This window comes from Eucyclogobius newberryi, unplaced genomic scaffold, assembly GCF_026437365.1.
Source record: "Eucyclogobius newberryi isolate DKJ021-1_F unplaced genomic scaffold, fEucNew1.0.hap1 SCAF_12, whole genome shotgun sequence".
Classification (NCBI taxonomy): domain Eukaryota; kingdom Metazoa; phylum Chordata; class Actinopteri; order Gobiiformes; family Gobiidae; genus Eucyclogobius; species Eucyclogobius newberryi.
Window position 1 is genome coordinate 11,306,984 of NW_027315746.1, and position 23,845 is coordinate 11,330,828.

Sequence of the window (23,845 nt, forward strand, 5' to 3'; positions counted from 1 at the left end):
AGTGTGGTGTTAATGTGTTGTAACTCATCTGGAGGGAAACCACTAGGACTTCCTTAAACTGTTGGAGGTGCTGGTCCTCCTGCTGTGTCTGGTTCCTGAAGAGCCCTATTCCACTGTCAGACGCCCGCCTGCCCTTTAGACGGTCTCTTTCCCCCGTTTGTCTTCCACTCTAATTTCATTTCCTCAATATTACTCTGCAGTACAGTAATGAGTCTTCAGCCCTGCCATTCTTTGGGTTATTTTTACTCCTCTAACCACTCCTGGGCGGGTCACAATAACGATTATATTGACGTTTTCTTCAATAAATGACAATATTTTGGGGGTTGAATATTTATTGCACATGTCTTCCTTTGTTAACACCCTTCAGAACAATCGGACTCTGTTTCATTCCCATTGTCAGGGAACAAAATTCACAAATGAGAATCTTGTTTTTGCGACTGGTATGAATAATAGTACCGTATTTTCTGCACTATAATGGGCACTGTCAATGAATGGTCTATTTTTGATAATTCTTCATATACAAGGCGCATTAAATAAATAAAAAAAATACTAAATATAATACGATGCAGAATAATGAGCACCATCTTGAATTGTCATCTCTTCCATTAAGTGTTGTCAGTCGGCCCTCCTGAAACGAGGCCGCCAACACAGGAAAAGCCACGCCCAACAACATTTTAGCGGCGCGTGCTCCCAAATCGGTCACACTCTGGCGCCGCGCCTCGTTTCAATGACCTCTGACCCAAATCCCGTCCACGCCACCTCAGCGGACTCGCACCGGTACATTTCTGTTAAACTGTCCACGTTTTGAAATGACTTTGCTCTGCGTTTGTTTGTTTGTTTCATTCCGCCATATTGATCGAGTCGAGCAATCGGTTCCGCGCTCGTCTCATTTCGAAACGTACAAATCCTTAATGAGAGGCAAATGAAGAGGCCGCTCTCTGACTGGAGTGAGCAGTTGCTCGGAGCTGATGCTGAGCAAGTCGGACGTCTCTCGGGGGTCTGAACGAAGGATAGAGTCACGTGACCAACGGGCACTTATTCACTTGATTCCACCCACACACCCCCACCGCTCTCTCTTTCTACATCTATATCTATCTCTTTTCGGCCCTCGCTTTTCCCTTGCTCTGTTCATCTTCCTCTGTCACTCTCTCCTCTCTCTCCTCTCTTCTTCCTCCCTCGCTCTGTTCATCTTCCTCTGTCACTCTCTCCTCTCTCTCCTCTCTTCTTCCTCCCTTGCTCTGTTCATCTTCCTCTGTCACTCTCTCCTCTCTAGCCTCTCTTCTTCCTCCCTCGCTCTGTTCATCTTCCTCTGTCACTCTCTCCTCTCTTGCCTCTCTTCTTCCTCCCTCGCTCTGTTCATCTTCCTCTGTCACTCTCTCCTCTCTAGCCTCTCTTCTTCCTCCCTCGCTCTGTTCATCTTCCTCTGTCACTCTCTCCTCTCTAGCCTCTCTTCTTCCTCCCTTGCTCTGTTCATCTTCCTCTGTCACTCTCTCCTCTCTCTCCTCTCTTCTTCCTCCCTCGCTCTGTTCATCTTCCTCTGTCACTCTCTCCTCTCTTGCCTCTCTTCTTCCTCCCTCGCTCTGTTCATCTTCCTCTGTCACTCTCTCCTCTCTAGCCTCTCTTCTTCCTCCCTCGCTCTGTTCATCTTCCTCTGTCACTCTCTCCTCTCTTGCCTCTCTTCTCCCTCCCTCGCTCTGTTCATCTTCCTCTGTCACTCTCTCCTCTCTCTCCTCTCTTCTTCCTCCCTCGCTCTGTTCATCTTCCTCTGTCACTCTCTCCTCTCTTGCCTCTCTTCTTCCTCCCTCGCTCTGTTCATCTTCCTCTGTCACTCTCTCCTCTCTTGCCTCTCTTCTTCCTCCCTTGCTCTGTTCATCTTCCTCTGTCACTCTCTCCTCTCTTGCCTCTCTTCTTCCTCCCTCGCTCTGTTCATCTTCCTCTGTCACTCTCTCCTCTCTAGCCTCTCTTCTTCCTCCCTTGCTCTGTTCATCTTCCTCTGTCACTCTCTCCTCTCTTGCCTCTCTTCTTCCTCCCTCGCTCTGTTCATCTTCCTCTGTCACTCTCTCCTCTCTCTCCTCCTCTCTTCTCCCTCCCTCGCTCTGTTCGTCTTCCTCTGTCACTCTCTCCTCTCTCTCCTCTCTTCTCCCTCCCTCGCTCTGTTCATCTTCCTCTGTCACTCTCTCCTCTCTCTCCTCTCTTCTTCCTCCCTCGCTCTGTTCATCTTCCTCTGTCACTCTCTCCTCTCTCTCCTCTCTTCTCCCTCCCTCGCTCTGTTCATCTTCCTCTGTCACTCTCTCCTCTCTTCTTCCTCCCTCGCTCTGTTCATCTTCCTCTGTCACTCTCTCCTCTCTCTCCTCTCTTCTCCCTCCCTCGCTCTGTTCATCTTCCTCTGTCACTCTCTCCTCTCTTGCCTCTTCTCCCCCCTCGCTCTGTTCATCTTCCTCTGTCACTCTCTCCTCTCTTGCCTCTCTTCTCCCTCCCTCGCTCTGTTCATCTTCCTCTGTCACTCTCTCCTCTCTTGCCTCTCTTCTTCCTCCCTCGCTCTGTTCATCTTCCTCTGTCACTCTCTCCTCTCTCTCCTCTCTTCTTCCTCCCTCGCTCTGTTCATCTTCCTCTGTCACTCTCTCCTCTCTTGCCTCTCTTCTTCCTCCCTCGCTCTGTTCATCTTCCTCTGTCACTCTCTCCTCTCTAGCCTCTCTTCTTCCTCCCTCGCTCTGTTCATCTTCCTCTGTCACTCTCTCCTCTCTTGCCTCTCTTCTCCCTCCCTCGCTCTGTTCATCTTCCTCTGTCACTCTCTCCTCTCTTCTTCCTCCCTCGCTCTGTTCATCTTCCTCTGTCACTCTCTCCTCTCTTGCCTCTCTTCTCCCTCCCTCGCTCTGTTCCTCTGTCACTCTCTCTTCTCTCTCCTCTCCCTCCCTCGCTCTGTTCATCTTCCTCTGTCACTCTCTCCTCTCTCTCCTCTCTTCTTCCTCCCTTGCTCTGTTCATCTTCCTCTGTCACTCTCTCCTCTCTTGCCTCTCTTCTTCCTCCCTCGCTCTATTCATCTTCCTCTGTCACTCTCTCCTCTCTTCTTCCTCCCTTGCTCTGTTCATCTTCCTCTGTCACTCTCTCCTCTCTTGCCTCTCTTCTTCCTCCCTCGCTCTGTTCATCTTCCTCTGTCACTCTCTCCTCTCTCTCCTCCTCTCTTCTCCCTCCCTCGCTCTGTTCGTCTTCCTCTGTCACTCTCTCCTCTCTCTCCTCTCTTCTTCCTCCCTTGCTCTGTTCATCTTCCTCTGTCACTCTCTCCTCTCTTGCCTCTCTTCTTCCTCCCTCGCTCTATTCATCTTCCTCTGTCACTCTCTCCTCTCTCCTCTCTTCTTCCTCCCTTGCTCTGTTCATCTTCCTCTGTCACTCTCTCCTCTCTTGCCTCTCTTCTTCCTCCCTCGCTCTGTTCATCTTCCTCTGTCACTCTCTCCTCTCTCTCCTCCTCTCTTCTCCCTCCCTCGCTCTGTTCGTCTTCCTGTCACTCTCTCCTCTCTCTCCTCTCTTCTTCCTCCCTCGCTCTGTTCATCTTCCTCTGTCACTCTCTCCTCTCTCTCCTCTCTTCTCCCTCCCTCGCTCTGTTCATCTTCCTCTGTCACTCTCTCCTCTCTTCTTCCTCCCTCGCTCTGTTCATCTTCCTCTGTCACTCTCTCCTCTCTCTCCTCTCTTCTTCCTCCCTCGCTCTGTTCATCTTCCTCTGTCACTCTCTCCTCTCTTGCCTCTTCTCCCCCCTCGCTCTGTTCATCTTCCTCTGTCACTCTCCTCTCTTGCCTCTCTTCTCCCTCCCTCGCTCTGTTCATCTTCCTCTGTCACTCTCTCCTCTCTTGCCTCTCTTCTCCCTCCCTCGCTCTGTTCCTCTGTCACTCTCTCCTCTCTCTCCTCTCTTCTCCCTCGCTCCCTCTCTCCTCTCCCTCCTCAGTGTTTTCTGTCTCACCCTTACAAAGGAGCGGTGACGCTGAATGCTCTCAGGATGTGACAGACTGGCAGACTGTGACTCACTGCAGCAGCGTTTGGGGGATAAAAACATGATTTTCTGTCTTTTCAGTGCAGTGTCAGTGAAGGACCAGCACTACACCGCACAGCCTAAGCTTTAATGAGGAACTCTGCTGCTTCTAGGACTCTGCCGGTGTCACGTATACTACCGGTACTTTATAGGGGGCCGCGATGTACGAAAAAGTCATCTTTTGAGCTGAGGAGGGTTGACAAAAATGGATGAACCTAGATGCTAATTGATACGAGGGCTGCACTATATTCAACTTAATCGTAATATGTGATAGTACTGCAATATCAGTTTTATACAGAGGTATGAATGTACTTTTTGAGACATTATTTTTATTATATTAAGTGTAGTCTGTTACTTTTTTTTCTTTTTGACTAATAAACAAAGACTAACTCGAGGCTAATTTAGAGGGAGGAGGCAAAATCATGACTAAAAATCATCATGATCAAGTCTTTTTCAAAGTTTTCATCGGCGCTGTTGCAATATATTTAGTTTGTTGCAATATTGTGTATCGTGTCTGGCAAAGTGGCAACGTCGATACTTTTGTGGTGTGTAGCGAAAGCCCCAACTGATACTAAAAGTCAAAACTAGATATTCAGTTGGTGTAAAATGTTTAGTTGGATTCGATATTCGGTCGTGATTTGTCGGTGTCTTGTCTGAGGCCTGAACCCGTGCTCTCTCTCTCCACAGGGACATCATGATCACTCACTTCGAGCCGTCCATCTCGTTCGAGGGTCTGTACGGAGAGGTGCGCGACATGTGCTCCATGGACAACGACCAGCTCTTCACCATGAAGTGGATCGACGAGGAAGGTACGATTCTGTCCCCCCCCCGGATTTGTCTGGATTTGAAGAGTGGAACAGGGAGGTTTAAGTCTGGATTTGAAGAGTGGAACAGGGAGGTTTAAGTCTGGATTTGAAGAGTGGAACAGGGAGGTTTTAAGTCTGGATTTGAAGAGTGGAACAGGGAGGTTTAAGTCTGGATTTGAAGAGTGGAACAGGGAGGTTTAAGTCTGGATTTGAAGAGTGGAAAAGGGAGGTTTTAAGTCTGGATTTGAAGAGTGGAACAGGGAGGTTTAAGTCTGGATTTGAAGAGTGGAACAGGGAGGTTTAAGTCTGGATTTGAAGAGTGGAACAGGGAGGTTTAAGTCTGGATTTGAAGAGTGGAACAGGGAGGTTTTAAGTCTGGATTTGAAGAGTGGAACAGGGAGGTTTTAAGTCTGGATTTGAAGAGTGGAACAGGGAGGTTTAAGTCTGGATTTGAAGAGTGGAACAGGGAGGTTTTAAGTCTGGATTTGAAGAGTGGAACAGGGAGGTTTTAAGTCTGGATTTGAAGAGTGGAACAGGGAGGTTTTAAGTCTGGATTTGAAGAGTGGAACAGGGAGGTTTTAAGTCTGGATTTGAAGAGTGGAACAGGGAGGTTTAAGTCTGGATTTGAAGAGTGGAACAGGGAGGTTTAAGTCTGGATTTGAAGAGTGGAACAGGGAGGTTTTAAGTCTGGATTTGAAGAGTGGAACAGGGAGGTTTTAAGTCTGGATTTGAAGAGTGGAACAGGGAGGTTTAAGTCTGGATTTGAAGAGTGGAACAGGGAGGTTTTAAGTCTGGATTTGAAGAGTGGAACAGGGAGGTTTTAAGTCTGGATTTGAAGAGTGGAACAGGGAGGTTTAAGTCTGGATTTGAAGAGTGGAACAGGGAGGTTTTAAGTCTGGATTTGAAGAGTGGAACAGGGAGGTTTTAAGTCTGGATTTGAAGAGTGGAACAGGGAGGTTTAAGTCTGGATTTGAAGAGTGGAACAGGGAGGTTTTAAGTCTGGATTTGAAGAGTGGAACAGGGAGGTTTTAAGTCTGGATTTGAAGAGTGGAACAGGGAGGTTTTAAGTCTGGATTTGAAGAGTGGAACAGGGAGGTTTTAAGTCTGGATTTGAAGAGTGGAACAGGGAGGTTTAAGTCTGGATTTGAAGAGTAGAACAGAGACTTTGTGGAGGTCTGGAGGGAGAGCGGCTGAAAGCTCTGTTTCCCCCATGGAGACAAGATGGACAGATGGAACTGAGAGCTGGAGAGAAGAGGAGAAGAGGAGGAGTGGAGATGTGAAGGAGGATTGAAGATTGAATAGAAGCGATAGGTGATAGGAATGTCAAAAATATAGAAACATTAGATACAAATTAGAGCAATCTTATTTTTTTAACCTTTCCTGTATCTTGAATGGTCTTAATTTTAATTACGTTCTTACAATTTCACCAGATTAATTGATATGCAATACTAAAACTAAATCTGACAAAAGTCCATTTCCCTGTAATACAAGATGAATAAAATGAAAGATGATGCTAAACAGAGCTGTGTCCAGTCTGAGCTCTACAGACTCATTTCCATGGTTTTTCGTTCAGGCCGGTTAATTAACCATAAACATTAACAGGAAACGAACTGCATGACCCGACCTGCCCAGACATGTTGACTTATGCTAATGAGCAGTTTACAGTGAAAATACAATTCCTGTGCTGCCTTTACTGCATGTCCTCCCTTCTCTCTCATCCCCATTTCATGCTCAGCTGTCCTTCGGGCCAAAACATCCTTAAAAAAGAAAAGAAAATACAATTTCTAGATATCAAAATTCCTCATACACTTGCCAGAAAGATAAGAGAGCGTTTACAATATTTGTCCCACATTGAGGACATTTCACTGTTGCAATGCAGCACAAGAACAGCAGGAGAATGAGAAGCGTATGCAAGATGAATGTGATTCTCAAGCTGTGGTCCAGGTACACGGGTGGATTCCTTTGCAGTTCTAGTGTTCTTATTTTAGAGTAAAGTTTATCAGAAAATGTGCCCTCATCATTGGTTAGAAATACTGTTATGATGTAGTCCTATATTCCAGCCTTTTTATTTTGGTTTGTCTTTAATTTAGACCTGTTGTAGACCCAGTTTGAATCTGGTAGGACTAAATAAGGTCAGATATTTTTTTATTTGTGGTACTTGGTGTTAAAAAAACATTAACATTTAACCTGCAAACTACTGGACAACCCTGTTTTTAACTCCACGTCTGAGCACTACATCATTACCGTTGTAGGATATTCTCATTTAACCCTAACAAAGTTTGTCCCGTCACACAATTACAGTAGTTTCAGTTCTTATCAGAAGGTGCTGGACTCTCCCGCCACTTCCTGGTTGTGAGGCGGTTTGTTAGGAGCTGTCAGGACGAGGTCAGCCGCCCCGGAGTCGTTATCGCCCGCTCACCTGCCCCTCCGCGCGCCCACGCACCATTAGCCCAGTCATTACCGCGTCTGATAAAAGCTGCCGATGCCCTTAATGAAGCAGCGTGTTTAGAGGAATCCACCCATCCTCCTGCGCCCGCCATAGAAGCAACAAGAGCTAAAAGTAATGATGTGGCCGGGGTCAAAGGTCAGCATGGAGATGACATGTGCACAGTGCACACATGGTAGATAATGAGAGTGTACAGCTATTTTATAACATGAGTGTCTGTTTTAACATGATCATATTCTATTCAATAGGTTTACATTTTTAGATTTAAAGAGTAAAATCTGGAGTTTTTGTTCTAATTTGCAATATATACAATATTTCAGATCATTTGTGTCAATGTTTTAGTGATATTGAGCTTCATTATAGACCTTTTCACCAGCGACGTGTTTAAAATGATTAAAAACCTACAGCCTGGTACTGATGTAAATGTTCTATCCCTTTAATTTTAATGGCAAATAAAAACATGGATTTTGTACAGCACAGTTTAATGTTTATATGTTCATTACGCAGTAAGTAGTACGAGTCAATGTCTAACTTCCAGCTCCTCGTTTTCTAACTTCACTTATTGCACATAATAACGTTATATTTGTTTATTAGGTCGTCGTCGTGCTAATTTCAGCTCTGATTGCTACATAAACAAACTGATAAAAAAGTTGCACCTTTTTTCATAGTTTTGGCCAGGGTGCTTTATAGTCAGGAAAATACGGTACTTTGTGATGAAAATCAGACAAAGTTCATTAATGTAGCATTAATAAAGCGTTCAGCTATTGTAGATGAGACTTTACAGGCTGAGAAATAGATTTTCAAAGTTAGGGATCCCCAAGCAATTTCAGGGGCCCATAAGCGCGCGCGGCATCGCGGCGTCATAAGAACAAGATAAATGTGTTGTTTTAAACCTGGTTATTGGCATGTAAAACAATTTAAAGTACTTTTATCTGTTATTTGATATGAAGAGCACAAATATGGAATTCATATAAACCAGAGATCATGATCTTTAAAACTGTTTAATTCAATATAATAATGTTTCTTAGATACAAAATAAATACTGTTTACAGCATTTGACACAAGGAGATCTTGTGGAATATATGAAATCACGTCCTACAAAATAAACTACTAACATATACATTGCCCCGAAAATTAGACCGAGCATTTCCGAGGACACGTGAACGCAACACGAACGCAGCACGCAGCGCGCACCGTTCGGCCAATGAGAAGCGAGAAGACGTGCGAAGTGGGAATGTCTGTCAAAACCAAACTTAAGCGATGAAAATGCCCCGAATATGGCCAAATTACTAGTTAAATCTTGATTTTTTTCGAGGAGGGACACGGCGGGCCCCCTCCTATTTCAAACCGCGGGCCCGCCGGAGATTCAGCTGCTTGCGGGCCCCGGGCCCCTGTTTATTTTGCTGCCTGCTTTAACCATAACCTGTGTTTCATTATAACTAGAAATACATGTGCAGTAGTCATAATGACAACTGTAAAGGTTATTGACAACACCTGGGCTTGAAATACTGCACATGAAACTGAAGCAGGCATTAAAAGACAGGGGTATATTTTTCACCTTAATGAGTATATTACGGTAAATCAAAACTATTACTATTTTGTAGATGTAGAATTAAACAAACGGCACAAAAACACCAGACAATTTGCCTTTCTAAACATTCTTTTAGCTTCTAAAATTATTTATATGATATTTTTTTGTTGATAATTCAATGAGATGTGAAGGGCCAAGCTAGTTATGCCTTTTAATCTTTTGACTTTTCTCATTATTGAAAAGAACTAATTGGCTCTACTTCCAGCTGGTATTTTAATTAGTGACCTAAAGAATTGCACAAATAGCTATAAAACGAAATGACACAAAATGGCAGCATTGATTAGTCTCAGGGTTAATTTCCTTCATATTATTCTTTCAAAGTTCATGTGTTACAATTGCCCTCACACCTCGAGCCGAGACGAACATAGTTTTAAATGTCACGTTGCTTTATTGGACAGCTCACCTTTCACACCTTTGCCCCGGCGCCAGCGGAACCAAGCTCCCAACTTGTCTTTGTTAAAGCTCCCGCAAAAGTAATTGTTTATTGACGGCAAACGCTGTTGCTGCAAAGTTCTTGCGACTGTGAAATTTGATTTAGTTTACCAAGTTTGTGGCAAGTGGTTTTATTGAGGGACAGGCAATGGAGGGAAGGAGTAGGCTTCAGAAAGAAAGCAGAAAAAGCAAAAGCAGAAACAAATGGCTATATACGTTCAAGTGCGATACATATAGCTATTTGTTTCTGCTTTTGCTAAATGTGCTCATAATACAAATCACATGAGGAATAAAGCACAATAAAACACAATTAAAACAAAATCGGACTGTTGTGGCGAAGAAGGAGCTGAGTGGAAAAACAAAGCTCTCGTTCCTGCCCTCACCTATGGTCATGAGCTTTGGGTACTGACCGAAAGAACAAGATTGCGGATACAAGCGATCGAAATGAGTTTCCTCCTCCGGGTGGCTGGGCGCTCCCTTAGAGATAGGGTGAGGAGCTCGGCCACACGAGAGGAGCTCGGAGTAGAGCCGCTGCTCCTCCACGTCGAGAGGAACCAGCTGAGGTGGCTCGGGCATCTGTTCCGGATGCCTCCGGGGCATCTCCCTGAGGAGGTATTTCGGACATGTCCCACAGGGAAGAGGCCCCGGGGAAGACTCAGGACACGCCTCGGGATAACCCCGGAGGAGTTGGGGGAAGTGTCTGGGCAGTGGGAAGTCTGGGAGTCCCTGCTTAGACTGCTGCCCCCGCGACCTGGAAAAAGATGGCTGGAAAACACAATTTTACATTTAAACTGTAAAATCTAGTTATTTATGTAAATGTTGTGTTGTTTACTATACGTGTACCATTATTTATGTACATGTACTATTACTTATGTACATGTAGTGTTATTTATGTACATGTAGTGTTATTTATGTATGTACATGTAGTGAGAGTGATGTGTTTGTGTGCTGCAGGTGACCCGTGCACAGTGTCGTCACAGCTGGAGCTGGAGGAGGCGCTGCGTCTCTATGAGCTCAACAAAGACTCAGAGCTCATTATCCACGGTGAGCGCTAATGCTAAACACGCTAACGTTGTGTCTTACTCCTCCCGTTCTGAAGTAGTCCAAAAGTGAACAAGGCCAGATGGTTCATGTTTAGTTAAGATTATTTTAGTCTTTATTTGAAGGGACAATGTACAGAAAGCTTGTAAAAAACAAAGCTGTACCGTACCAGATTGTAGCTAAATAGTTCATTTCCATCTGTACTCCCTGATTGACAGGAATAGATAATACAGTGAAAACCATACATGTATCACCAGTTTAGCTTTGCTCTATTAAAACAGTCCATAAAATACATATTACAATACATTTGGTAATTTGTCCTGGAAAAAAACTGATTATTCATGAAAGTGTACAGTTATATTGATAGTTTCAATATCTATGTCATTAAAAGAGAATGTTTGTTTAATATTTGATGAAGTTTTCAGACTTTATTGAATGAACAGTCATTAACCAAAGAGCTTTAAGCACTCTTGGGCCAACGAAATGAAATCACTTACATGTTGTAACTTTTAATGAACATACTTTTCTTATTTTATCAATTATTAATTCCATTTCTATAGAAAAGTGTAAGAAATATATAAAAAAAGCGCCATTGCATAAAGTTCTTCAAGTTTAGTTTTGTTTATTAAGATTAGCTCCTGCAAACCAGTTGCTATTCTTCCTGGGGTCTCCTCAAATTCATTACATACATTTCTTTATATACCCCACACACACACACACACACTCACACCTCTAATCAAACACACACACACACACACACACACACGAAAGCCCAAGGTATTATATATATCTAATGTGCTGATGTTATTTAAGTGCAGTTTTTAAAGGTTTTTTAAGTGCAGTTTTTAAAGGTGCACTATGTAACTTTTCTGGTGCAGGGTCGGCCACCTTCTTGTCTCCATGGAGATGTCATCCCTTTGCTTTGAACGTTCCGCAGTATGGCAGTACAGTGATCCCTCGCTATAACGCGGTTCACTTTTTGCGGATTTTCATCATGCATTGTGTTCTGCATTCTGATTGGCTAAACAGTCTCTCCGCGTCTTCTCTACCTGTGTGTCAATAACGCTTGCCAAATTGAAGTTTGCGGGGCCGGTGAGAGCGCGCGTGTGAGCTGCGGGACACGCGCGTGAGCTTCAATGTTTTATGGAGTATTTCATTGTATAATAACTGTAAAAAAAAATAAAGGTTTCTACTTCGCGGATTTCGACTCCCGCGGGTTCTTCTTGGAACGTAACCCCCACGATAAACGAGGGATCACTGTAATCGCATCCACCTTTTCTCGCTGTGAGTTGTGTCGCCTCACCACGGATCTGACCTGGTGGCGTTTCCAGGGAGATGGATGCGTTTAATGCCCTGCAACATTCCTGGCGTACCCTCCACGAGAAACTATCATATAGTGGAATATTATATAGTCCACTTCATTTTTTCAGCGCATTTTACAAAGAAAAGCTGTTTACAAAGTGCTGCAATTGTGAATAGAATACAATTTAAAACCATAAATAAAACCATAAAATAGATATAGATAAAAAAAATGTAACGTTAAAACAGTTTGATGGGCGTAAATTAACAAAAAATGTCAAAAAAGGTGTATTTTTTCTCTATATATTTGTTGTATCATGCCAGACTGTAAAGATCATTCTCTGGTTCACCGACCGTCTCCAGGAAAAACTCTCTAAATCATTATTTCCTGCCTCTAATCGCTTTCCCGGTTTTATTTATACACACATTATGTCCAAGTACACGCCGCCGACTCGCTCTAACATATGCTCAAAGACGCTCTGACCTGTGAAAGGCCTTCAAGCTGCTGACGTCTGCACTCCAACCCCCCGGGCCAGACCACTTCCTGTCTTAGTCCTTTCATCAAATCCGGCGAATCCTTTTCAGGTCTCGACTGAATGCGAGGCGTTTGATTGACACGTCGCGGGGCTTGTTGTCCTCCACCGCACGCTGTAAAGTTTCATTCAAATCCAGAAGGCGCGGGGGTCAAGCAGAGCGTACAGTGGATGAATGGAGAGAGGTGGGAAGTTGACAGCGCTACCGGGGGGTTGCCAGATCCGCGCGCTAACGAGCTTGTCTGCGCTAAGCACACGCCTCAACTCTGACTCACACCGCGACCCCAAGTCTAGAGGAGCGTCTGCATCGGCAGCACGACGACACGCAGACTTGTACCAGACGCTACCAGGTTGTTTCAGACGCACGGACAATGAGCAATGTTTTACAAGCGTGTGAATATAGAATAGAGAAATTACAATAGATAAGTAAAAACATGCATTATTATTTAGAGAGACTGTGTTGAATCTGTATTGAGTTTATTTGGTTAATTGACAATCGTGATTATTCAGGTCAAAATGTACCGTATTTTCTGGACTATAAGTCACATTGTTTGGGGAAATGTATTTGATAAAATCCAAGACCAAGAACAGACATTTCATCTCAAATGCAGTTTAAAATAATAACAGATGAGAGAACATGGTATGCTAACGCTAACACCTTCAGCTACATGAGGCACAGACAGAACTGTGGTAAGTGTCTGGTATGTTAACGTAACATATGAACAGTTATTCAGATAACTATAGCATAAAGAACATGCTAACAAGTTTACCAAAGCATCAGTTTGACCCCAAATCACTAAATCCATTGAATTCTTCTTCCTCTGTGTCACTTCTAAACAACTCCACAAACTCCAGAGGAAGTGCAGATTCTTCTTCTGCGTCGCTTAGACCCTAGAGCGCCCTCTTGTGGTTGTCATGTGAAAATAACAAATAATATCACATAAGTCGCTCTGGAGTATAAGTCTCACCCCGGCCTAAACTATGAAAAAAGGTGCGACTTATAGTCTGGAAAATACGTTAATTGTAAGAACCAAAAGATGATTATCATGACAATTTTAGAACCAAAATTAAGTCTATAGTCAAATGTAACCTTATTTTGTCTTTCAGAAAGTTCAGTTTTGTAAAGCTGCTCACAAACTTGAGGAATAGTAGCATGTTAGACAATGGGGAATGAAAGAATAAGTATTTGTATTTTAGTAAATAGACCAGTGTTTCCACTGCGTTTAGTAGTGTGTGGCTACACCTGAATCCTGAGTGTCACGGTAAAAACCTTTTTAAAGTGACTCTTTAACACAACATGCCCCTGTGGAGTTTGTCTGAGAATAATCTTATGTGTAGGAATAAACACTCTTTATGACACGTAAGCCCTATTAGGTGGCATTTTTATGACTTTATTTGAGTTTGTTTTTTTCCAATTCCTCGTATGTTACTATAGCCCTCCTCCGCCTCAGTGGAGCGAGGACGAGCGGAGGAGCCATCACCGAGCACGCGCACACAAACATACAATTTACGCGCACACACAATATACAAACACACACAAACACACAGAGAGCAGGAGATTGACGGGAGTCTCCGACGAGGCAGAGGAGAGACGAACAGGATATTAGCACTCCTCCTGTTTGTCTAATCTCCGTGGTTTGGTTTGCCGTGTTGTCGTTGGCAGCGGAGGAAAGTCGATGCATTAAAACATCCACAACTTGTCCGTGTTAAGTCAGAGCCCCATTCACCGTGAACAATAAACAATAAGTGTGCCTATCGTTTTAAAACTAATGTATGATCATTAGAAAATTGTCTGTCATGAGTTGAAATATCCTGCAGTGTGGCTTTTAAGAAATGTGCAGCTGTGTTGATAATTAATTGGTTTGATCGGCGGGGAAACGATCTAAAGTTTACACACAATTTGCACCTTCAGAACGGGACAACTTAATTAAAACGGTGCAGAGTAAAGCGCGGATGTGTGTAAAAATATGACTGCAGAACGCCTGAAGGTCTTCCACTGTGTTTTGCATATCCAGCGGTGCGTATGAAGAATAGTTTCCCATCCCATTCAAGCGCATGAATCAAAGTAATTAGCAGATAAACATCTCACTCCAGGAATGAAGAATGAACAAGTCTATGCGGTGAGGCGCGCTGCAGCTCACCTTCAGAGTACCATCTGCTCAGCAAACAGCCTGAACGCAGACGTTTACTTTCCCCCTGTGTGTGTGTGTGTGTGTGTGTGTGTGCGCGCGTGCGCGTGCACGTGCACATGCGTGTGCGTGCGCACCAGAGACCGCATTTACCAACACAGATAAACAAAAACACCAACTCCAAGCTAGCAAGACAAGATTCATCTCAGTTGAATCATGATTTGAACGGTGGGTGTGTTTGTAGTAGGAAGTCATCTAGATGTTTTTAAAGGGGTTGGTTTGAATACATTGCCGTATATTGACGACTACTTCTGAAGCTTTACTACAATTTAAATAGTCACAATTACCAAATCACGCCGGCTGCAAATGTGCAATGAGGCATGATTGTGTTTTATTACACGAGGCCGCGATTACCGCATTTTCCAGACTATAAGTTGCACCAGCCAAAAATGCATTATAGAGAAGGAAAAAAAGTCACATTTTTTAGGGAAATTTATTTGATAAAATCCAAGACCAAGAACAGACATTTCATCAGATGAGAGAACATGGTGAATAGGTGTCCATATGCTAACGCTAACACCTTCAGCTACATGAGGCACAGACAGAACTGTGGTAAGTGTCTGGTATGTTAACGTAACAGATGAACAGTTATTCAGATAACTATAGCATAAAGAACATGCTAACAAGTTTACCAAAGCATCAGTTTTACCCCAAATCACTAAATCCATTGAATTCTTCCTCTGTGTCACTTCTAAACAACTCCACAAGCTCCAGAGGTAGAGGAAGTGCAGATTCTTCTTCTGCGTCGCTTAGAGCCTAGAGCGCCCTCTTGTGGTGACCAGTGTGAAAATAATCAACATAAGGCATACGGTTGCCAGTTTGAAAATAACATGTGATATCACACATAAGTCGCTCTTGAGTATAAGTCGAACCCCGGCCAAAACTATGAAAAAAGGTGCAACTTATAGTCCGGAAAATAATTATGCTTGCTTGGCTAGAGTAACGATTACTCTGTTATATTAAGATGACGTTTCTAACCAAACAAAGGTTAAAATATTGACTGGTGCTGCATGATGGCTTCGTTATCTAGGTAGCAGCCTTTAAAAATGTATAACTCACAGGGTTCAGAATAAGCGGTATCGCATTTCTCTCAAATGCGATGCATTTGTCATAAAAAAGGGTGTTTTGAATCGCAGCTTTAGCGATACAAAAATGCGTGTTCGATTGTATCACCAAAGCGCCTAAAAGTACTGATCACTCGTCAATCAATCGTCAATAACGGCATGACACATGTAGGACGTGTTGTCATGACGAGTCCCGCTGCTGTCACAGACCGCGAGTCTGAAAGTGGGAGGAGCCACTTGCGCTAGATCAGACTTTCCGAGGTCAATAGCTCCTAAACACAACAGTCTTTGCAGATCATTCACATGCCAAAATATTCATATTTACACTACCAAGTGACACAACCTCGTTTTTAACAATCAGATGCGTATTTTGGGCGCAACGAATTACACTGATCCGAATGTGCAGCCGGAGCCGAGACGAGAGTACTTAGGGACCGTCATCAAATAGCAAAACGAAAAACGGAATAGAACGTCAAATAGAGCGGTACAATTTGAATAACACATAAAATACACCATGATGGAAACACCACAGCAACCTTTATTTTTCCATCAGAAGCTTAACACATATGTTTTGTGAGTGTAATGACAATTACTATGTAAATGAGACTCCTGCAAATAGTCATCTGATTGATGATGATATGGAAGAAAGTTGTAAATAAGGCCATCTGACTTTGTGTTGATTATTTTGTTCAACAACTAATTTTATTTGCAAGTTTTCTGTTTTATTTAAAGAAAAAATGTTTAAAAAGTGTTTAAAAGTTAATTTGTTAGTTTTTTTTTATTAGAATGTTTACAAATACATTTTAAATAAATAATCATGTTATATCAATGGAAATATTGATTGTTAGTCACTTTTGTGTTTTGCTATGCAATTATGAAATTTCTATACAAATTTCGAAAAATTAACGGATTGTTTAGCAGCTGCTGCTGTACAAGAGAAAATCCTTAATCTGAACCCTGACTCACAACCCAAATCTTCTAGACTACGTAAATCATAAATTGTTTTCTTTTTTTGACATGTTATAGTTGCAGCTCTAGTTCTGCAAGCTACAAAATATCTGGGGAGACTTCATAATAACTACACTTTTAATGAATAATGAGCCAGTAGTTTATTAAAAATGATTCATGCTTAGTAACTACTTTAATTAATATCCTAACCCTCGCTCCTTGATGAAGGGATGAGGTAGTTACTAAATCTGAACTATTTTCTCATTATGATTAAAGTCTTTCAAGCTTTAATTAAGGCTTTAGATGTAGGAAATATCCCGTCTTCGTGTGGTGTCGTGTGTAAAACCTGCTAACACCGCCGTTCAGACCACTACAAACATGTTCTGAAATGCACAGGACTCTCGTATCAATTATCAATTTAGCTGTGAATATTTCAAAGTGTTAATGCTCCCGGCTGTATTCATACCTTGTGAACAAAATCTATTTAAAAACCTACATCTAATGATCCTGCTGTCAGTAAAAAAAAAACTTCTTTTTCCCTCAACAGTGTTTCCTAATATCCCAGAAAAGCCCGGAATGCCATGTCCAGGAGAAGACAGTGAGTGAACCCTTGTTATTTTCTATTTTTATTACACCAACAGCAGCTGATGTGATCTGATGAGTGGTCGTACTGTTCATAATGTTTCGACTTATGTGATCCCTTCAGAGTCTATTTACCGACGCGGGGCTCGACGCTGGCGGAAACTTTACTATGCGAGTGGGCACGCTTTTCAGGCGAAACGCTTCAACAGGGTGAGACGCCACTACACTCCAGGACTACACGTGTTAAACAAGAAAATATAGGTCTTTTGTCTCTTTTAAAGGGGTTGTATCCAATGTTTTCATATACAGAAGTCAAATTTACTATTCCCCAGTGCAAATATAATGTCAAAACAGCTCTTTGGGGTCAAAATGAGACCGCTGTGTGCTGTCTGCGTCTACGTTTTGAGCTCGTTTGTGCGCTGTGAACCAGGAAGTGCGCTGTTGGCCGGCCCGTTGTTGTCAGCAAAACCTCGTCGCAGTGATTAGGAGGCGAGGAATGCGTTGGGAAAGTGGGGAATGAACTTGGGGCCCTTTTAAGACGGTAAAAAGCAAGTACAGCGTCTTTTAAGTCCGACAGGCATATTAGATAGTAGATGATAACCTTTTGTTAACATCTCAAAACTCACAATGACTGAAGGGAGGAGTGATTGAACAATGCAACACTTTAAAGAGCTTTTAGAGTACAAGATGCCCACTTTTATACATATTTGTCTTACTTGAACCAAATAAAATCAAGTCTCTGACACGTGTTCTTTGTGATGTGTTGTTTTTCCTCGGTGGGAGCAGCGGGCGCACTGTGCCATCTGTACGGACAGGATCTGGGGTCTGGGGCGACAGGGATACAAATGCATCAACTGCAAACTATTGGTCCACAAAAAGTGCCACAAGCTGGTCACCGTGGAGTGTGGCAGGCCCGTGTTTCAGGTCAGTGGTTGATTCACCCTGCGCTTTTCACACTTTTCTTCAGATGACTTAGTTGGCACTCACGCTTGTTTTTTCCTAACCCAGGATCCAATAATGCCAGGCCCGCCGTCGAGTCAGTTGGACCAAACGGAACAGCAAGGTAATCACACACTCGGAGCTCAATTAGTTACAAATGTGCGAGTATTACCAGTGTTAGAAAGGCACCGACACCAGTAGCACTAGCATTTGGAGAATTGTATGGATCGTATTGATTCTCTCATCCTCCCATACTAATCCCATACTCCAATTAGACATTTTTAGAACACAAATATATTTTCACCAACTTGTAAACATGTGATTTGCATCAAAACCCACAGAATTCCGTGCCAGAGTTTATTTTACAATGTTTTGCTGTTGTAAATTTACTGTAATTGGTGTTCAAATGAAATGACTAGCATTGTATTATGGTATTAACAACTCTTAACCTTTTAGGAAGGTTCAATAACACGTTTAAGTAGTTTTAAGTTTCAAGGCAGATCCATGCATTCCTAGTTTTGGGGACACAATTGTTTTACACACTTAACTTTATGGTGAAATGGAGTCGTTATGTGGACCAAAAGACAGGCCCACAAGGTAAATATTAGATCAAAAGCCTAGTTTAAAGTTAAGAGATATGTAAATTTACATTACGGTTATGGTTTGAAGTATGTAATCACGGTTGAGGTTAGAATATGTCCTCAGAAAATGACTATAAGCCTTTATGAAAACATCGATTTGGTTGCGCAGAGAGTGACGTTGTATATTTGTGAGTATTCTACAGACTTTCGATTGGATAGATTAGCGGTGCAGCTGTGTTCTGGTTCACCCTCGCCCTCAGACATAAGTCCAGTCAGGTGTTTGGGACCAGAGCTTAGGATTGTGTTGCTATTGTTAGAAAATCAGTGGAAACAGCTACACACGGTACAAGGGCCAATAGGCTATGCCATTACGAACTCAAACGGCGAGAAATGTATGATTATACATGATTATTATGGTCCAAATAAAATGGTAAAAACTACAAATGTAAAAAATTGTGAGCGTTTCAGAGGCAAAAGTAAAAAAGTTGAATTTTCTAAAGCTAAAAACACAATAGAGAGACAATGAAAGTGAATTAAACTTGTCGTTATTCATTAGTTAACTTAAAATCATGATGTTTCTTCACACCTTCATCGCAATTCACACATTTGACACCCCAAACTTAACTAAGGAGTATTACTTTACTAGTTCTCTTGTTCTGAAATTCTGCTCTGATGCTCTTTAGCCCTAAGTTTGTCTCTAAATTGGCTACAAAGTCGTGGAAAACTCTTGTGTTCAGATAATTGGCCACAGATAAACCAGAGTAATTTAGGCTGGAAATATCACTTGACAACGTGTAAAAGTTCCATCAACATGTTTGGTGCTCATCTGGACAAAAAGCCTTGTTATACATTTATAGAAAGGTTTTTAGATTTGGTTATGTGATTTCTTCACTTATTTTTGTTAAAAAACAATGAGTCACTTGAAACACCATGAACAAAGTGTTAGGTAAAAGCTAAATGTGCTATTAGTCTTTATGCTCATTTATAGACTATATAAACAATGTAGTCGAAAAATGGATAATATCGCAATTGTTCTTTTGGAAATATGCAAAATTAGAATATCGAGTGTGTCGTCTATGATTAAAACTATCAAAAGATCTTTATGAAGTGATATTTCAGCACATATTTCAGATATTGTCCATTCACAACATAGAAAACGTCTGATGCGTCAAGAAAACATTGTCTAAATATATCCAGCTCTTTACTTTATTGCTTTTAGGGAAATGTTTCGATTAAAGTTGCTCATTTTGATAATACAACCCTTCTATATAAGTAAAAATAATTGTAATAGAGTGATAAAAGAGTAAATAAGCTGTGTGCAAGATGCCAAAATATAGATAAAAATAAAGATTTACACACAACTAAGCCTCATGTTGGCATCGGCAATGAAATTATGAATCACTGAGAACAAACGTGTCTTGGAGGTGGCAGACAAACATAAGGCGTTCTCGTGCTTAGAATAGAACAGAGGTTTGATAAAGATGTAAAAGCGTTATTGTTATTCATTTTTGTGAGTAATCCTGATCACAATCCCTCAGAAACGTGCTGAAACGTCCCTCCAGTGTAAAAGAGTTTCTAAACGTGCCACAAAAGTACAGACCGGTTTTTATTGTGTGAAGAAACATTGCTATAATAATATATAACCATTATTCCCAATTATTATTATTATGAAATCCTTAAGTTTCTTTCATTCTAATACATCACTTTCATCACAAATCAAACTTTTTGACCGCAAAAAGTCAAGTTTTCGTGTCATAAACCGCCACATCTCCTTTTTTTTGGAATTGAAACGACTTAATTTACACTTTTAAAATAGCCACAATCATTATCTCTGACAAGTATTTTGCGACCCGAACAAACAATATTATCCTTTTTATTTACTGTTACATCTCCATCCTCTCGCATAGCCAAGCAGCGGATGATGCGAGTAAAAATAACACGGGCAATTATAAAGAAAGGAGCATTACATCGTACTGTGAGGAATAATAGTTGGGTAACCTTCGCTCTGAACCAGGCGACAGGAGGAGATGACGCTTGCTTCGCTGTAGCTGTGAACAAAGCCTGTTGCCGTCTCGCACCTGGTTCTCACTTGTGTGGTATTTTTTTCCCTTTATGTCTCATCTTTTCTCTTTTCTTTTTTTTTTTTTAACCTCCCACTCTCCTTCTGCGGCGCGTGGCTCTGTCTGTCGCTCGGCGCTACAGAAGGCGCGCACAAAGATTCCAGAGAGAGCCTGACTTTCGGCGACGGGGAAGAGAAAGAGGTGAGAACGCCGGTGCGAGAACGCCGTTGCGAGGGCGCCGCCGTCCCTGTCAGACCTGTGGCGTGCGGAGAGACGAGCGCGGCGAGCTTAAGCACACGGGAGACTTGATATGTACGGGGGAAAAGGATTATACGGTGCAGTGACAGCTATGAATGGAAACACGGTAAACACACGACGACGCCATATTCGCGTGTCAAAATCTGTAAGACGTTTGGCCATTCATTGAACTACTATCGACCTTAAAAGCGCTGAACTCGTCTCTATGGAGATGCGCCACAGCCGTGTTTCCCCGAACAGGAGTACGGGGCGGGGGAAAGGGGTGACATGGAACTGGATTTCACATAAAACCCTCTTCGCAGTCAATTTTATGTCATTAAGCACGATTTTAGACGTCAATATCATTAAAAGGACAAAATGTAACGGCAATAACTGATAATTACGGATGCATTTGCTCTAAAGACTCGTACACAGTTTATAGGGTGATACACAGGTTAGAGGGTAGAAACAAAGAGCTGGAACTACGGCTCTATAGAATGGCGTGACATTTAAAACATTCACGTTAAAGTAGAAGAAAAATCAGCTGAACGATTATTATTCAGCCCTAGCAACCATACTAATGTAGCTATTGTTTGATTGTGGTGTTTTTATTGGTTCTAAACATGTTTTGTTCAGGCCAGGGTTAGACCTGGCATGGTTTATGTCCGATTAGGGCTGAAACAAGTTAATCGTTTAATCGCAACTAATCGATTTATTGAGCGAATCATCGACTAATTTAGTACTCGAGTAACTGTCATCTGGAGTAAACACGTGTGCTAAGAAAAGAGGCTTTATGGAAGAAGAAAAAACAAGAATTACAGCCAAAAGCGTGTCACTTTTATCTGCAACTCTACTCGATCAAGATGTTCTCAAGCGATATTGCTTTACCTTTGTCCAGGTTTAAAAAGTATGATATTCACCTGTCGTTCACAATCTGATTCATCAAAAGAATAATCAAAATGCAAAATACCGTATTTTCCGGACTATAAGTCGCACCGGAGTATAAGTCACAAAAAATGCATAAAAGAGAAGAAAAAATGAATATAAGTCGCACTGGAGTATGAAATGCGGTTGCAAGTGTGAAAATAACAAATAATATCACATATAAGTTTCTCCAGAGTATAAGTATATATGTATGAATATAAGTCGCACCCCGGCCAAAACTATAAAAAAAAGGTGCGACTTATAGTCCGGAAAACACAGTAATCAGCCCCATTTGTGGTGAAGACTTATGTTAGCCCCATTTCTTTTCCAACCTTCAACGAGTTCCAGATTCCTGCCGTTCTTTCCCTGGATTTACTTCACCCTCTGTAGTAATCGACACATTTGATTTGCACAAAACCGCGCGGCACTTTTATCTGATCCAAAAACTATTATGCAGCCCACACACACGGCCGAGCCACATTGCACCGATCCATCCGCCACGTCTCGGGACGACGGAGCGCGCCCGCCGGGTCGCCGTGATGTAGCGCGCGTGCAGACGTAGGCACCATCGCCGCGCTGTGGTATCGATTCCCGTCGGCGAGGCTAATAAAGTAACCTTTTATCACAGCTCTTAACGCCCGAGGCTGATGGATGTGCCCAGAGACGGCGCGGCGCGTTTAGAGGGAGGAGCAGGAAACTCGTACTCTTATTTTTGATACAGATATTTTCCCAAGGGCGTTTTAGGGGATATTGTACATGCCCATGACTTTATTGAAAAGATAAGATTGGATTATAAAAGGCTGTTGACTCAAATGTTGTCATCAATCACGACATTAGACAACAACTTCAACCCATTCTTTTGTTCCTGAAATGATCAAAACACTCGTAATGAGAATAAAGTTTCAGCGCACAGTTGATTGTGATGTAATTAGGGCCGTGGCTAATCGATCAGTCTAGTGATTTTTCTCTCTCAATTAGATGTTTAGAGTGCGAAATGCCAGGGAATATATATACGATTTTCTACAAAATTTGACCCTGATGAAACTAAGATGAAGCCGCTCGAGGACGTCCTGATGGAGAAGATTTTCAGACTAAGTTGTTTTTTGATGAAAAACACTAAATGTTCTTGTTTCCTTCTCTCTGAATCAAAACCACTTCTCACTCTTGGCACATGACGTGTTTTGGAGTCTGTACAATCCAGATAAACATTATTCAATTGCAATTATCTCAATGAACATTAAGTTGCGATTCATCGACTTGTTTCAGCCCTAAATTGAATTCAATCTGTCTATTTCAGATCGAATAACTCAAAATATTTCTAAGATACAGTATTTTAATTGTAGAATTGGTATTTAGTGACACAATCTTAAAGCCTTTTAAATACATTTCTCAACAAGTTTTATTAAACTTGTTTTCTTCTTGCAATCAAACAATATTTTAACTCTTTAAATAAGCTGGACATCGAAAGTGGGCAGACCTCGGCACGGTCCAGTCTTCGATCCGCAGCGGGGGATTTGCTGCTTTGTTTTGCCGTGGACCTGTAATTTGCTCTTAAGCCAGTGTGGTTACCATGGATAAGCTTCAATCGATACACAAAACAACTGCGAGCGTCTGCTAATTGATCCGGGACCTCGGCGTGATGTGGAGGACGGCCGCTGTGTGAAGATACCTGTTTGTTTGTGCTAATTTGGTCTTCGGGTCCAAAAAACTGGGAAACGGAGTGTTCAGAACGGCTGCATCTACTCGCCCGGAAAGGAAATGACAAAAACATTACGGATGCAAGCTCCTTTTTTTATACACAACCTAAATGAAGACATTGAAAGATGAGGCGTTAACGTGATACTTCATCAACAGAATCAATCATAATTCTGTTCTATACCGTGATGAGTGTAAAAACATACCATCTCCTTTTGTGGTGTTGAAATATGCTATTCCAGCTTTAAGTAGGGATTTTATGTCTCATCCACAATCAAAACCAGGACTAGATCAGGACCAAACCAAGTCCTTGATTAGTGGAAAGTTAAAGGTTACAGTTACATGGTTTGGATCTGGTTATGTCCTGGTTTCATGTTGATTTAGGATTCAAGGAGGCTCAAATCAGTCCTAGGTTTAGTCCCTATTTAGTTCCCTAAATAGGGACTAAACCTAAATA

At 42.1% G+C, this 23,845-nt stretch overlaps 1 protein-coding gene across 2 annotated transcripts in view; it reads left to right on the forward strand.

Annotated features, from left to right (window-relative positions):
• Nucleotides 1-23,845, forward strand: part of prkci (protein kinase C, iota) — a 59,339-nt gene that overhangs the window by 14,380 nt on the left and 21,114 nt on the right. Inside the window, exons 2-8 of one of the 2 annotated variants that reach the window (XM_072440791.1) lie at nt 4,709-4,830; nt 10,251-10,340; nt 16,918-16,968; nt 17,077-17,162; nt 17,739-17,876; nt 17,961-18,015; nt 20,675-20,733. In XM_072440791.1, the coding sequence (XP_072296892.1) occupies nt 4,709-4,830; nt 10,251-10,340; nt 16,918-16,968; nt 17,077-17,162; nt 17,739-17,876; nt 17,961-18,015; nt 20,675-20,733 (601 nt within the window). The remainder of the gene's footprint in view (nt 1-4,708; nt 4,831-10,250; nt 10,341-16,917; nt 16,969-17,076; nt 17,163-17,738; nt 17,877-17,960; nt 18,016-20,674; nt 20,734-23,845) is intronic. The other variant, XM_072440792.1, reaches the window with a different exon arrangement.